Here is a 15,094-nt window from a genome sequence, read left to right as displayed (position 1 = left end):
TTCCTCAAATAAAAAAGATGATAATGATATTGACTTAAACTAAAGAGGAAAAAACAAAAGTGTCTTGAAAAACAACTTTAAGGGGCGCCTGAGTGGCTCAGTCGGTTAAGCGTCCGACTTCGGCTCAGGTCACGATCTCGCAGTCCGTGAGTTCGAGCCCGGCGTCGGGCTCTGGGCTGATGGCTCAGAGCCTGGAGCCTGCTTCCAATTCTGTGTCTCCCTCTCTCTGCCCCTCCCCCGTTCATGCTCCGTCTCTCTCTGTCTCAAAAATAAATAAACGTTATAAAAAAAATAAAAATTAAAAAAAAAAAAGAAAAACAACTTTAAGACTATCTAGGTGCAAAGTGTTCTATCACTCAGCAAGCACTTGACACTCTGTTAAGCTCTGGGACTACTAAAGAGCAAACACACTTTACCATCCACCTTGCAAAATGAACAAACCAAACCAAACGTATTTTACAGAATCATGAAAGAAAACATGAACCTAAATCCCAGAAAAATTAAATTACACATCTGGGTTTCTACTGGAAAAAATATATATATATATAATGAAATTATTTCCACCATTTCTCAAATTCAAATCAATGTTTACTGCACTAAACCATATTACCACAAAATCAGAAAACACAAATTTAAAAAGATTCAGAGGACAGCTTGAGTATATTCTTTATATAAAAGTAAACACACACACACACACACACACACACACACTTTATTCTACTTCACATTACAAAATATATTGACAATAGACTGCTAACATATTTAGTTCATAATCTCCTAAGTGACAAACTATGAGAGGTAGACTAATGATAAAAATATTTTAGATAAACCTCTCTACTTCATCTACCTATAATTCCCAAGTACGGTTAAGTGTAGTAAAGTAAAAAGAAAACATAGAAAGTTTTTGCACACTTCAATTCTAAATTAAATTACCTGCTAGACCCATACTAAAGATTCAATTCTGCCTTTAAAGATAGTCAAAAAAGATTGAAGAGCAATGCAAAAATAACCTGAACTAGGTTTAATGTTAAGAATTCAGTTGAAGATTTAAATAGAAAGTATGAGGTTATACATAAAAAAGTTACTGCTAAAAATATAAGACTGCATCCTTAAATCAGAGCTCTCACTTTGTAAGATTCTCTCAACCATAAAAAAGTCTATATCTATGTATAGATTCTTATTTAGTCCTAGTTATAGAGCTAGTTATATTCAGTAGAGTGTATATCTGCTCCCAATAAACATCCCCCTAAAACAAGTCTCTAGCTCTAACCTGAACCAATCAATCTTAATACTCATTCACAAATGCTCCCCCCACCCCACCCCACCCCACCTACACACATACATGCACACACACATCAACATACACATGCACAGACACAAACATGTCGTGTTGATCCAGGTACATCAAATTTCTTTCAGAGCCACAGGTTCACCAATTTCTCGCTGTCTCACTTTTCAGGCCTTCACCTAGGTTTTTCTCTCTGCCTATAACAATCTTCCATTTCCCTGGTCTGGCTCACTTCCAGCAATCCTTCAAATTCCAAGTTAGTTGTTTCCTCCAGGAAGCCTTCTGATCGCTCCTGTTTTTTTAAGAATTCTTCACCCCTACTCCCATAGCACACTGTACATCTATACTATATTATTCCACTATCTTGTAATTATTTTTCTGTACTCCCATTGAAGTGGAAGCTCAAAGAGGAAAGAGAAGGTATCTTTATTCTTCCCACTGTATTCCCAGCCCTCAGAATCATGCCTGACTGATGTTTGTCAAATGACATATTGGAGAACTCTATGTTAAAGAAAACCTTCTCTATAAATTAAACTTTCTTTTAGCCTATTGTAAAGTTGACTGGGAAGTCAAGAGACTTCAAAGATTTTTTTTTTTAATGTTTCATTTTATTTTTTGAGAGACAGAGCATGAGCAGGGGAGGGGCAAAGAGAGAGGCAGACAAGGAATCCAAAGCAGGCTCCAGGCTCTGAGCTGTAGGCACAGAACCCGTAGGGCTTGAACTTCACCATGAACGTGAGGTCATGACCTGAGCCAAAGTCAGACGCTCAACTGACTGAGCCACCCAGGCGCCCCTAGACCTCCAAGAGTTTAGAATTCAACTTCTACATTTTACAAATGAGAAAAATAAGAGGTCATCCATTCCATAAATACAGACAACAGAAGTTTTTCCCTAAGTTAGCAGTTGCCATTTAAGGTTTTGTTGTTTTTCCCATGCGGTCATAATGGTCTAATCAGCTACTATTTTCTTATTGCTTTGCTCACTAACAATTAGGCACAGGCAATCAACTCTGCCTCTGTCAATAGCTAAAACTTTCTACCACCTGAGACAACAACAGACATGGTCATCTAAACAGCAACATAAAGTTCTTCCACAGCTCTTGATTCAGTAAGAGCCAGGGTATCTTACTCCTAATTATTCCTTTTCCGATATTAATAACTTTTTCTTGCCTCAGGTTTTAAAACTATCTTAGGATGCACTATTTACTGCTTACATAGATCATTAATCAGTATCCTTCCAAAAAACCAGCCCTCCAAAGGGTAAGTTTTTGATGCCTAGAAATTAGCTAATTAGTGAATATTTCAGATTCTCATAATAGGTGCTCATAAAAATTACTTAAACCTCATCAAGGATTTAGTCATGTGCTATTCCTTAATGTCAAATATTCTGTATGTACTGAGAAAAATGTTTACAAGATTTTTTTCAAAAGAAATCAGTATTCAGTTTTACAGTAGAGTAGATTGCACTCACCTTACATGATGTGATATTAATTATAACTCTTCTGTGCTAGAAAGATAAGCTTTCATTTTTTTCTTAATATATGAATATGTTGGTCAATGACCATTTTAAATTGTGGCAATAATGGATTTTTAAATGTTTATGTATTTATTTTGTGAGAGAGAGCATGTGTGCATATGCACGCACGTGGAGGAGGAGCAGAGAGAGAGAGAGGGAGACAAAGAGAATCCCAAGCAGGCTGGGCACTGTCAGCGCAGAGCCTGATGCAGGGCACAATCTGTGAGATCATGAGCTGAGCCAAAATCAAGAGCTGGACACTCAACCAACTGAGCCACCAGGCGTCCCTAAATTGTAGCAATAATTATTTTTAAGTGGTATACTGTTTGCTTTATTGATGATTCACACATGAGCTCAATCTTTTTTAGCATGACTGTTTAAACACAGTATCATCTCAACACTGCAAGCAAATCCATAATTTGTGTCAAAACTGATTTTCAAGGCCGGTATACAAAGGAAATTTCTAGCTGATCTTCTCTTAACAAAAGTTCTCAAAGGTAAAAAACAGGGAAAACTTAAGAAAATTTTAATTATTATCTTAAAACCAGCTGGTTAAAAAAAAAATTACTAGGTTAATTATGGAACACTGCCACACACTACAGTAAATTCATAAGTAGAATAAAATTATTCCAGTGCCTACTTGGTGAATCTTTTAGTTTAACAAACATTTACTGAACACCTATTAAATATTAGGTCACAATGCTATTCACTGGAAACACAGACGTGAAGGATCTGATCTGTGCCCTTAAGAAATTTCCAAACTAATATAAATGACTGCTCTCCTAGGAACACAGCCCCAGATGATATGCTTTGAAGAAGAACGTAAGAACAACAAATCAAACAAATAAATCTACACCTTTCTTATTCATCCAAAAAAATATCTAGTCTGATTTTAAATTTCCTACAGTTGTATGTAACAACCAAAAAACAAAAACAAAATCCATGGCACTCTCTTATGTATTTATGATAAATCATACTTCCAAGCTAAGTTTTTGTTTGCAGAGTCAGGACTGAGGGAGGCATCACCATCCAGTCACAGCTTACACTAAATACAAGTAATGTTGCTTTAAATAGTACAAAAACAAAACAAAACAAACTCTTCTAAGAAGTTAAATGACCAAACCTAAACTTAAGATGATAATGGCAATAGCAAATATCACAAAAGCTAATTCTCATTTTTCACCACAATTTACTCCTCCCTAAGATTCAGAAAAGATGCCCTTCTTTGCACAGTACTGTATTCTATAGGCAGAATCTTTTTTCTACGATATTATATATTACCTCTTTTTTCAATATTATATATTACAAGGATTCAAAAAAAAGGTATCAACTTCATATTAAAGACCAGTTTTGAATACCAAACTAAATAATTATCATTCTCTTTTCTCTCCATTTTTCTGTTTCTACCCTTAGGATATTCAATAGCTCCTTTGCCTCTAGCAGAAGGCTGAGAGACTAAAAAAGACTATTAAGCTCAATCAAATCAATTTTAATAAACGTCTCATGCAAGTACATCTTTTTGTTGTTGTTGCTGTTACTTAAAATTCTGCTTCAGTTTGGGGAGAGAGATCAGGAAGGAAGGAAGCTAAAAGTGTTAATAGAAAGGAGGAAATTTGAGGATGCCAAGTCACACAGATTGATCCTAGAAGAACCAACACAGCTAAGGCAGCACTCAGGCAAAAGGCAGGGCCCAGTCAAGGCAGTACCAGAAGCCAAGGATTCAGAGCAAACAGTATGTCTCAAAGTCACCCAACCATTAGGGATTTCAGAGTAGAAAATCTATAGTCTGGAGCAAAATAGGCAGCCTAAAATAATAAGGCATCTCTCTACGAACAGATGTCAAACAACAGTGAAATGTACTGTTAAAGCAAAAATACATAACAGGGCGCAGAGTCAGCTATTACTCATACCGGGGGGGAAAATGAGGGCTATATGTATAGACAGCCTTGGAAGAAAACACACAAACCATGTAGCAATGGTTGCCTGAGCAAAGAGACTCATTTTTATATTTTTTATATCCTTTTGTACTTCATTATTTTTTTAAACCACAGGCATTTATGACTTAATCAGTAACATTATTTATTCCAATATAGGAATATTACTTAATTCCAAAAAAAAAAAATCTACTCAAATTAATTTACAAGTGAAGCAGCCAGAAATAAAGAGATATTAGAGGTCAAGAAGGATAACTTAAAGCCAGCAAAACAGTCCAAAGCAAAAACTGAAGTGTGAGGCAAAGAGAACAAGTCAAACCTGATCAAGCAGTCAGTATAGCACACAGGGGGCTGTGGACTTGAAAAATGAGAGAACTCCTTCCTCAGCCTTTTATGAACTTCCAGCTTGGGTAGGAATTCATATCAGATCATAGACAGTCCAGTGTAGGCTGAAGAAGGTGAGTCACTTAGAGATGATACAATAGCTGAAGACAACTAACTGAGCTTAAAGATTAAGCTAGATATCCTAAGACACTACTAATACCCAACCTGATTTAGTTTCTATAGGTTAACAAGAGCAAAAGCATGGACTTCAGATGGTTCTTTAAATGCAATGTGTGTGACCCAGCTGTAAAGGAAAGAGCCTAGAAAGAAATGAGTCACTGAAGGTGTGGTTGGGAGTAGAATGGAACCAGGAGGAACTTACAGGATGAGAATGGATCTTGGTCCCTAAGTCATGCGGGCCAAGCTTCCATTCTATCCACCCCAAGTTTCAGTCAGCCAGGACCTGGATACTTCAGTGCTAAAGAGCTATCTTAGTAGATTTTAGATTACACAGATATGTGAGAGATTACGATCCTGAGGAAATTAAAATTGCTTAGTACTGAGACGCGTTAACGAAGTAAAAAAAAAAATCTCTTTTTTTTAAATACAGAGTTAGTTTCTTTGTATCGCTAAGCATATTTCTAAATCACTTCTAATTTAAATTAGCGGGTACCTTAAATTTATAGTACTTTCAAAATTTGCCTAAATAAAACATAACTCAGAAGGCAAATCTGCTGGGGACATTTAAAAAAAAACATTTTACCCATTTCACGGACCCTTTTCTTTAGCTCTGATTGTAAAGAAATAGCAAACACAGAAAACAGATATGACCACAGTGCAAAAGAAAACAATTTCATTTTTAAATATTTACCTTCCACAGTTAAACACAGATTCTAAACAGGATCTTCTTGGAAAGGGATATTTTACAAGACAAAGCATTTATGAATGAACCAATTCTTACTTAAATAAGACTATAATAAATTGAAGTAGTATAAAATAACCTTATTGATTTCAAATTCTGGATTTTTAAATTTTATTCAAATTTTATTTACCTAACATAGAGTGCAATATTGGTTTCAGGAGTAGAATTCAGTGATTCATCACTTGAATTCAATACCCAGCACTCATCACAACAAGTGCCCTCCTTAGTACCCATCACCCATCTAGCCAACCTCCTACTCACCTCCTTTCATCGACCCTCAGTTTGTTCTCTACCATTAAGAACCTCTTGTGGTTTGTTTCCCTCTCTTCTCTTCCCCGGCCCCCCACAGTTCATCTGTTTTGTTTCTTTAATTCCACATATTAGTGAAATCATATGGGATTTGTCTTTCTCTGTAAATTCTGGATTTTAAAAACCTACAGCAAAGAATGTAACTAAATGTGACAAGCTATTATCTTCATTTCCAGGAGAAAGTGCAAAAGAATTCTCTATTAAAAGTAGCTAACAAAAACTCTTATACTACAAAAACTAACCATTCTCCTGTTACGCCAGAAATATATTATAAATACGGCTCCTAATAAGTAAAATTGTAGTTGTCTTTACTAAAGGAAAATCTGACTCATCAGTTACTTCTGTTAATGAAGGGCAACTATCAAAAGTAAAAAAAAACAAAAAACATCTTTAAGTAGGTTTACCACCTATTTAGGTAAACCTAAATAGGTTTACCACCATCCAACATGAGCAAGGCATGTGTATACACTCAATACTTAACTAAATTAAATATAAATAAAAGCAATGCCATGAGGACTATAGATGAAAAGTCCAAGAAATAGAGATTATAAAGTCAGAAAACCTTTTTTATTTTAGATTAAGGAACAATCTATTTCTTAGATCCTAAAATAAAACAAATAGATGCCACTTCTCTTTACAATGACTTAAAAGCAAGCACCTCAAAGAATTTATTAACATAAAACAAGTTATTACATATAAATTATCTTTTCCTTTGAATCTTAGAAATTTTTCATTAAAATAGTAAGCTTTAGAATGATAACAAAAGATATTCTAATCTTCTAAGTTTCCATCAGTTAGGTGTCCCATCAATCATGTGTGTCTGCTTATTTATATCTAACTCAACAGTCTACGATGTCAAAGAAGCCAAATCTACGAAAGGTGGGTAAGTGGATTATAAGAATCAGAGCAACCTAAGATCTTACTGATAACACAGTTCTGACAGTTCTCAATTATGTATATGTAGTAAGCAACAACTATTTTAAAGCATTGGATTGCACCTGCACAAGTACCCTTATTATACATGCAATTACTATAATAATCTAATAGAAAGAAAAGCTAAACACTTGCATCCGAAGATCCCAGGGCTGGAGTAAGTATTTTTCCTATCTTGTGCTCTATTTAAGATATTGAAACTCCAGGGTTAGGCCAAAGAAGGGGAGTCACATAAAGAGTGATGATAAAGTAATTAATCTACGATAAGTGACACCTCAGATGCTGTGAATAAACAGTCTACTCTGCCAATGCTTTTAAAGACCCAGTAGAATTCACCTTTGAGAGTTTATAAAGAATATGCCAAAAAATAAAAATAAATCATTAAGAGGCACTTTACCAATAAAAATACCACATATATTTCTTTATAATAAACAAGCTTATTTCCATATTAATATATAATACATAGTACTGAAAAAGAATCTAGATCAAGTCAATATTCATCCACTTTTTTAAAATATGGCAATTAAAAGTATTCTATAAAACCAATGTATACATTTTAATATTTAAAAAAAATTAATTCTAAGGATTTCTAGGTAGTTTTTAACTACGATGTGAAGGTTGAAAAATACATCCTAAAACATTCATACCTGATCGAAAGCACTCAATTATTTGCTGAATACCAGATTTGGATGTCTGTAGTGGTTGCTGTAACAAAGGAGCATCTCCAGGTTCCAGGATATAAACTACATGGAAGACAAACACCCACCCCAATCCCCACAAAAAAAGGGTTATTTAAATCATTTACTATTAAAGTAAAACAATGGTTTGCTATAATCATGTTAACGATAATCACACTTGTTTGTATATATTTCACCAGCATCTTTGTAAGGCAAAATGAAATAATGCGAAAAAATAAAGTTACCCTCAATTCAAGGCTAAATTAAAGCTACGTAAGGCTTCAAACACAAAGATTTACTATTTTGGTATTACTTAGTACCTATTTGTCATGTCTGCCTTTTTATTCCCCTTGAAGAAGAACTACTGTATTTAACCAAAATTCTAGGGCAATCATGGCCTAGCCACATCTCATAAACCATTCCAAAACCCTCTGGACAATCTAGTACAAATGTACAGGCAATTATGAGAGCAAAACTCAAAAACCACTGCCTAAGGAAAGAACTAGTGAAGTGCACAATGATAGATGTTCAAAAATGTTCACTGCAGCACTCTGTAGCGCTGTAAATAATTCAGAAAAAAATTCAAATTTAAAAGTCTCTCAACAGGAACCAGACTAAATAAACTATGAAATATCCCTACAATGGAATCCTTCATGGCTGTTAGAAAGCATGAGCTAGATCTACATATACTAACAACAAAGAACGTCAGTAATAGATTAACCAACAAAAACAGGTTGTGGAATATGATCTCACTCATATTAATGCGTATTTCAATAAATACAGAAAGAAGTTTAACGTACATGTGTGTATGTACAGACGTTAATATAAACACAAAAAGTCTGGTGGGATACCAACAAAACAAGGGTTCTGTCGGCGGGTTTTACAGGGGTGATTTTCACTTTCTGCCTCATACTACACTAGTGCTTCAGAGCCTGCCTGGGCTTTTAGAAGAGTGCATGCTAGAAAAAACACATTTCTATAATGAGTAAAAATAATATTTCCACTTTAAAAATAAATTTTTTCATTTTCATATACAAAGGTCTCTTCCAAAATTCTCAGGTTCACAGTGTAATTATGTAATAAATTAGATTATGATAAAAAGTAACTGCGAAGGAAAACTGAGTTTTCCCATCAGATACCAAATAAAGACATGATTGTGGTACAAAAAACCAGCCACTTTAATTAACTCTTTTTTCAATATGTTATAATGTTCTACTCAACTATTACCACCTTAAACCCAGGATCGTCCAGTCTGTGGGAAAATTAAGAGGGAAAACAATGATGTGTGCTGCTACTGCTTCAGGACCTGGTCTTGGACAGCATTTAGCTTTCTGGTAAGGGGGCTAAAGCTTGCTGTGCTCAGTATATACACACAGCCTTAGATTCTCTTTAAGTCTTCAAGTCTGGTGCTCAGTGGTCACCAAACGGGAGGGACTATGTCTCAGGACTAAGTGATTTTATTAAGTACACTTTCCCAATTTTAAGAGATACTCTAGGAGTATTTTAAATGAATCACCCACAATTCACTCTGAGAACACTGATATTGGTAGTGTTCTACCAATTGGTAGTCCAACTCTAGACTTGGACTTACTGCACCAAATTTTTTTTTCTGACATTTATTAGATACAACTAAGGCAAATTAAACTCTCTGATCTCTTTTTCATCTCTAAAATGGGGATAATAAAAGTACCCAAATCACAGGGTTGTATGAGGATTAAATGAGTTAATGCAAGTAAACTAGTTAACTGGTTAAAACAAAGCCTATGTTATAGTAAGTGCTCAATAAATGTTCTATCACCACCACCACGACCAACATCATCATGTACAAATCAACTGCTTTCTGACACAAAAAACTGAAAAATTGTCTCCAAAATCTAAGAGAAGGAGAATTCAACCCCTTAAAGATACAATAGCAGAAGTCTGTAAATAAATCGATGATACCATTTATTGGGATTAGATGGATCTCTTTTCACTATTTGTACATTATAACATGTGACAAAAGTTTACAAAAAAATAGTAGTTAACTACAAAAAGAGGGTAAAAATTTTATGGTTGTAAAGAATCAAAAGCATCAAGGCTTGGCTCTATAAGTGACAAGAAATCTAGAAAGGGACAATAAAAAAACAGTAACGAATAAGGAAGGGATAAGGGGAAAAAATGATAACTCGTCCTGAGAGTCCCCTTTCCTCATTTAAAAATGCTCCAGAAAACTTTCTATAATACATCATCTTCCACTTCCACATGACAACATCTGATTTCAAAGCCAGAGCAAAATTTTGTTACCTAATCACCTTCAGAACACTGCTACCACGAGATACATCAACACGTGTGTAAGAACCCCAGGGTTAGCTTACTTATCCAGATACATCCACTTACTATACAGATCTGTGTAGTTCCCATTGTAAAAAAAACAAAACAAAACAAACAAAAAACTTCTTCACTTGAAAATACACTCTCAACCCTAAAAAAATGTATATATTAGTACTTTATAAAAGTTTCCTTTCATATATCCCATCATCCCTCCCAAGATCAGTTTACATGACCATTAGGAAAAAAACCATCATCACCCTCCAATCAAAACACCCAAACACTCAGAAGTTAACATCTGTCTTTACATCCTTCCAAGAACACATTTCCCAGAATCGAATACCTACTTTTGCAACAGTCTCTCCTAGCTTAAAACGAGTGCTTTAAAAGATCTTTCGTCTGGCATTTACTTACAAACAATAGAGCACAGGGAAGTAGCTGGAGGGTGGAGAAGGGAACTGCAGAGAAGGGGAGAATACATGACGAAAAGATATTGTCCATGTATTAACAGCTGATGGGAGTTGTGTGTCGGTTATATCAGGTTCCTTATACCATTCCCTCTACTTCTGAATGTTTGAAAATTTCTGTCAGGAACATTCTTAAAACATAACTAAAAAAGTACTTCACATACACTGACAGGCTTATACCACCACCCTTCACTACGAATTGACCATCCTCTCAAGGCCTCCTCAGGAACACAGTGCTCTCATCCAGGAACGCTCCCCCACCCCCCCACCCCCATTCATAATTCAAGAGAATAGACCTCTGGTAATTGGCCATTAGAAGAATTTCTCAAACACCATATTATCTTCTTCCCTCCAACTGAAGGCATCTTCTTTCAAAAACTATCACATCATAACATATTCCTCTTGGTACTGGAAATATCCTCCCACTCAGCACATAACTTCCTCTGAAATAATGACAATTAACTACTCTACAGGTTAACAAACTTTTAGCTTTCCACCAAAGTAGTCTTTGGAAAGTGTTTAATTCTAGCTAAGAAAGCAAAGAGACACTAACTACTTTTGACCTGGTCACTGAAAAAGTTTCTCACACAAGAAAGTTTAACTTTTAAAATTAATGCAACTTAGATGATTTGTTAATGAGGGAGAAAAAGCAAAGAGGTTCCAATACATATTAAAAAGTTCAACTGTGAAAAACATCTTTAAAAAGACACTGGAGTCTCTAGGAAACTTTAATTATCAGAATACACTAAATAAGGTACAGCCACAAATTATCTTATTTACTTTATATCCATCTCTTCCCACTCAAAAGTTCTATAAGGGAATGACCTTATCTGTTTTGTTCGCCACTTACATCCCCATTGCCTTGGACAGTACCTAGCACCTAACAGGTGCTCAATAATAACTTGTCAAAGAAATAAGGAAACAAAATGAACACACAAACTTCTTCCTAAATAAGAAGCTTTAACAAAATGATTTCATTAACTAATTCAACTTAAATGACTTGAAATGTTTTAAAAAAAAAAAAAAACCACAAAAAACAAAAACAAAAAAAAAAAAACCCAAAACTAGAATAAAAGGTCAGTAGAACACAATTATAAAAGGCATTCACAGCCTTCTACTTCAAAACTAGCAAACTCCAATATTTAGTAAAACATAAATGACACACAAAATATGCAGTATGGAGGGGTGCCGAAAATCACATAGGTCAGGGACAGTTGAACAGAAACTGAGTCCCATCCTGGGACTATTTTATTAGCAGAAGTAAGTTATTACTGATTTCCAGCAAGCCAGTGGGGGGGATGGGTCACAGCAAATTTTATTCTCATGTGTACCAAAGTTTTCTGAAAATGGGAGTTCTTCCTCTTTACCACTACCATTTTTTTTCCCATTAGTCAAAAAAGTTCACTACTTGAAATGAAGTCTACTGTGATATAGGACCAAGTACACTGGAGCAGTTAAAATACTCCAACAAAAAACAAGCACAAGTGTAAAAAGTTCTAATACCTTTTAGGTCAAAAATAATGATAAACACCTGCCTTTAAACTAGAATAGCCTCTGTCTGGTCTGGTCACATATGTATTCAATGATTCCCTTGTAAGTTGTACCTCTATATGTTTGTGACAAAACACAACAAACTTCTAATAACTAGAAAAACTTAACAGTTTATATGCTCCATTTATCAAAGTTTTCTAATATTCTTCATGAGACTCAAAAAAGGAACTTTTTCATTCCATAAATCCAACTAAAAACAGTTCCACTGAGTACACTATCCTTATGGATCCTTAAGTAAAAACACTTATGTATTCTACCTAAAAAATCAGCTTTTTTTATTCTGCCATACACTGTGTTCTGTCCAAAAAAATTTTTAAAGGCTGCAGTGAGCAAAAAGTGGATTCTTCCAACAAGTTGAGTTTAACAAACTTTTTAGCCCAAACTAAACTCATTTTTTGGCTCTAACCGCTATTCCCTGATAAAAACGCATGAGAAACTTTAACTTTCAAAAGTTTAAATGAATCCACTTTCACGAAGACAAATGCTAGCATTCTATTACCTATTTTCTCCTTTCTCTTCAGTTTGAAACACTCAAAGGGCAAGGGGGTATACTACTAACTGCAGGCTGCCTTGAAAGCAGGAAAAGGGACTGAGTGATTGATCTTGTGGAAAAGATTTAAGGTGACACTTGCAGTACTTTTTTTAAGGGATCAAGCAGGGGAAACCTCTTGTTTGTACAAGCTTTTAGTTTCATAACTAGTTTTATGCTGGGGAAAATTATAGCCTGCTTCCTTAGCAATGACTTCTTGGGCAGGAAGGAAACACAAGGCAAAGTGACCCTGACGGAGGGCAAAGTAACTGGAGAAGAAAGGAGTATACCTGGTTCACAGCATCCGTGATGATGGTGGTCAGTCTGACAGTATTTGTCCCTTAAAGGCATTTTCAGTGGGCGAGACCTACTTTCCTTTCACTGTAAGAAGCTCTTCATTGCGGCTTGGCTGTTGAAAGAAGCACAAACCCGTCACTCAGCCTGAACTTCCTGGGGGGGCTCTGGTTCTATTTTACAGATACGTTCCCTCCACCCGCGCGCTCCGTTTTCCCTCCACGGACCCGCACCTTCCTCTAGAGCTGAAAAAGAAACATGCACGAAGGCTTCTCCAGCCCAAACTCCCGCACAGGTTCACCGCCCTACCCGGAAACGCAGCCCGGGGCGCGCAGCGCAAGGCGAGGGCCTGGCCGGCTGCGCGGGCGGCAGCGGCCTCGCCGGCCCGGGCGGGCGCGCGCGGAGACGGAGGCGCCGAGCGCGGCGGGCACGGCCGGCGCCGGGGCCCGCGGGGCGGCGGGCGCGGCGACAGGGGCGGCCGAGGTGCGACTCCCGCCGGAGGCCGGCCCTCGCCGCGCTCTCCCGCCACGCACGTGCGTTGGGGTCTCTCCGGCGGAGCCCCCGTCCCCATAACCAAGTGCGCCCAACTTACTTAACTCCTAGGGCGGGCCGGCGGGCAGGCGGAAGGAAGGAAGGCAGGCCGGGCAGCCGCGGGGACAGCCTGGCGTGGGAGGCGGCTTCGGGCCCCACCTGGCGCAGCCTCGGCGGACCACGCGAAGGGAACCGGGGTTCGGGCCCGACGCGCTCCCAAAGAGTCCCCGCCGGCGCTGACGCGGAAGCGCCACAGCTCACCACGTCCCTCCGCGGCCCGAGGCGACGGCGACGGAGGCGGCGGCTCACGGCGTCCCTCCGCGCTGTGGAGCTGGGCGGGCGGGTGGCGCGCGGGCGCAGGCAGTTGACAGGAGGAACCGCCCCGCAGAAGCCGCAGCCGCCACCGAAGGAGCCGGAACCACAGCGGGCAGGACCTGGGCGCCCCTCGCCGGGGCAACGGCTGCCGCCGGAGCCCGGCTCTCCCCAGCGCCGCTCCACCTGCAACGGTCCCTCAGGCTTTTGGAGAGGGCGGGGAAGAATGGGGGTCCCCCCCACCTTGGGCCTTTTTTGGTAGTAGTTGTTGTTTCAGGAAACTTTATTAAGTCAGTCTCTCTCTCTCTCTCCGTCTCCCCCTCCCCAAAGAGCCTGAGCTACCGCCGCGGAGCGGGTAGGAAGGGGGAAGCAGAGACTCCCGCAGCGACAGGGAGCGACTGACTGACCCCGGACGGAGATGGGGCGAGGGCAGGAAGTGACAAGCTCTCCGAGTGGGTGGGGGGAGTGTGGCCGGCACGCCCGGGAGCGCCGCGCGCATGCGCCCGGCCGGGCGCCCGGGCCTGTGGGGAGGCTACGCGCCGCGGCCGGGCCAGGCGAGGGAACCTTGGCCGGTGGCCCGGGCCGGCCCCTCGTACGCGCGTCCTCCTGCGGGCCGACGGAGAGCCGAAGCCCCGGGTCGTTTGTGCCCGGGAGACGGACGGGCTGATGGGCGACCAAACTGTTGCTCTCGCTTTTCTCCTTTGAGTGGAACCAAACCTGGGAGGGTTGGAAAAGCACGGGAATGAACTGTAGGGAAAGGTTGGCAAATGGGTGAGCCGTAAGTAGTAGTGACTCCGAAAAGATTGTCAGCACACTTATAAAATGGTAAAAGCCGATTTTTAAAAAAAGAAAAACCAACAATTTTCGAAGCGTGCTTCCCAGAACTCGGTGGTTTTCATCAGGTCTTTGGGAGGAAAACTAGTGGTGGAGGATCGGCATGGACTGCAGCGGCACTGCGCTTCTGGGACCTGAAGGCGAAGGTGCGTCACGTGGGCAGTATGCACTTTCCCTCCTCTTCGGCGCCCGCGTCCTGCTCGGAAAATCCCCGAAGATCGAGGTCGTCTGTCAAATTCCGCAAACCCGTGTGGCCGTCTCTTGGGGCAGGAGAGGCTGCCTCCTCACCGCCCGGAACGGAATTCTGGTTCTCCAAGCAAATACGTGTCCACCGACGGTCGGGAAATTTTAAGGGAGAAAAAAGCC

General features: G+C 39.2%; 1 protein-coding gene across 8 annotated transcripts in view; it reads right to left on the bottom strand.

Annotated features, from left to right (window-relative positions):
* ZNF800 (zinc finger protein 800) overlaps positions 1-15,094 on the bottom strand; it is a 181,236-nt gene that overhangs the window by 33,785 nt on the left and 132,357 nt on the right. For 4 of the 8 annotated variants that reach the window (XM_053218126.1, XM_027075402.2, XM_027075400.2 and 1 more), the window contains exons 1-3: positions 13,644-13,785; positions 13,048-13,166; positions 7,874-7,969 (exon numbers count right to left, since the gene is read on the bottom strand). In XM_053218126.1, coding sequence (XP_053074101.1) covers positions 7,874-7,969; positions 13,048-13,108 — 157 coding nt within the window. In that variant the 5' untranslated portion in view covers positions 13,109-13,166; positions 13,644-13,785. Of the gene's footprint in view, positions 1-7,873; positions 7,970-13,047; positions 13,167-13,284; positions 13,600-13,643; positions 13,786-13,843; positions 13,980-15,094 lie in introns of those variants that run through there. The other 4 variants (XM_053218127.1, XM_053218128.1, XM_053218129.1 and 1 more) reach the window with 3 other exon arrangements.

Source organism: Acinonyx jubatus, chromosome A2, assembly GCF_027475565.1.
Source record: "Acinonyx jubatus isolate Ajub_Pintada_27869175 chromosome A2, VMU_Ajub_asm_v1.0, whole genome shotgun sequence".
Taxonomy (NCBI): domain Eukaryota; kingdom Metazoa; phylum Chordata; class Mammalia; order Carnivora; family Felidae; genus Acinonyx; species Acinonyx jubatus.
Note: the sequence above shows the minus strand (reverse complement) of the source record. Positions and strands in the feature narration are given on the sequence as shown.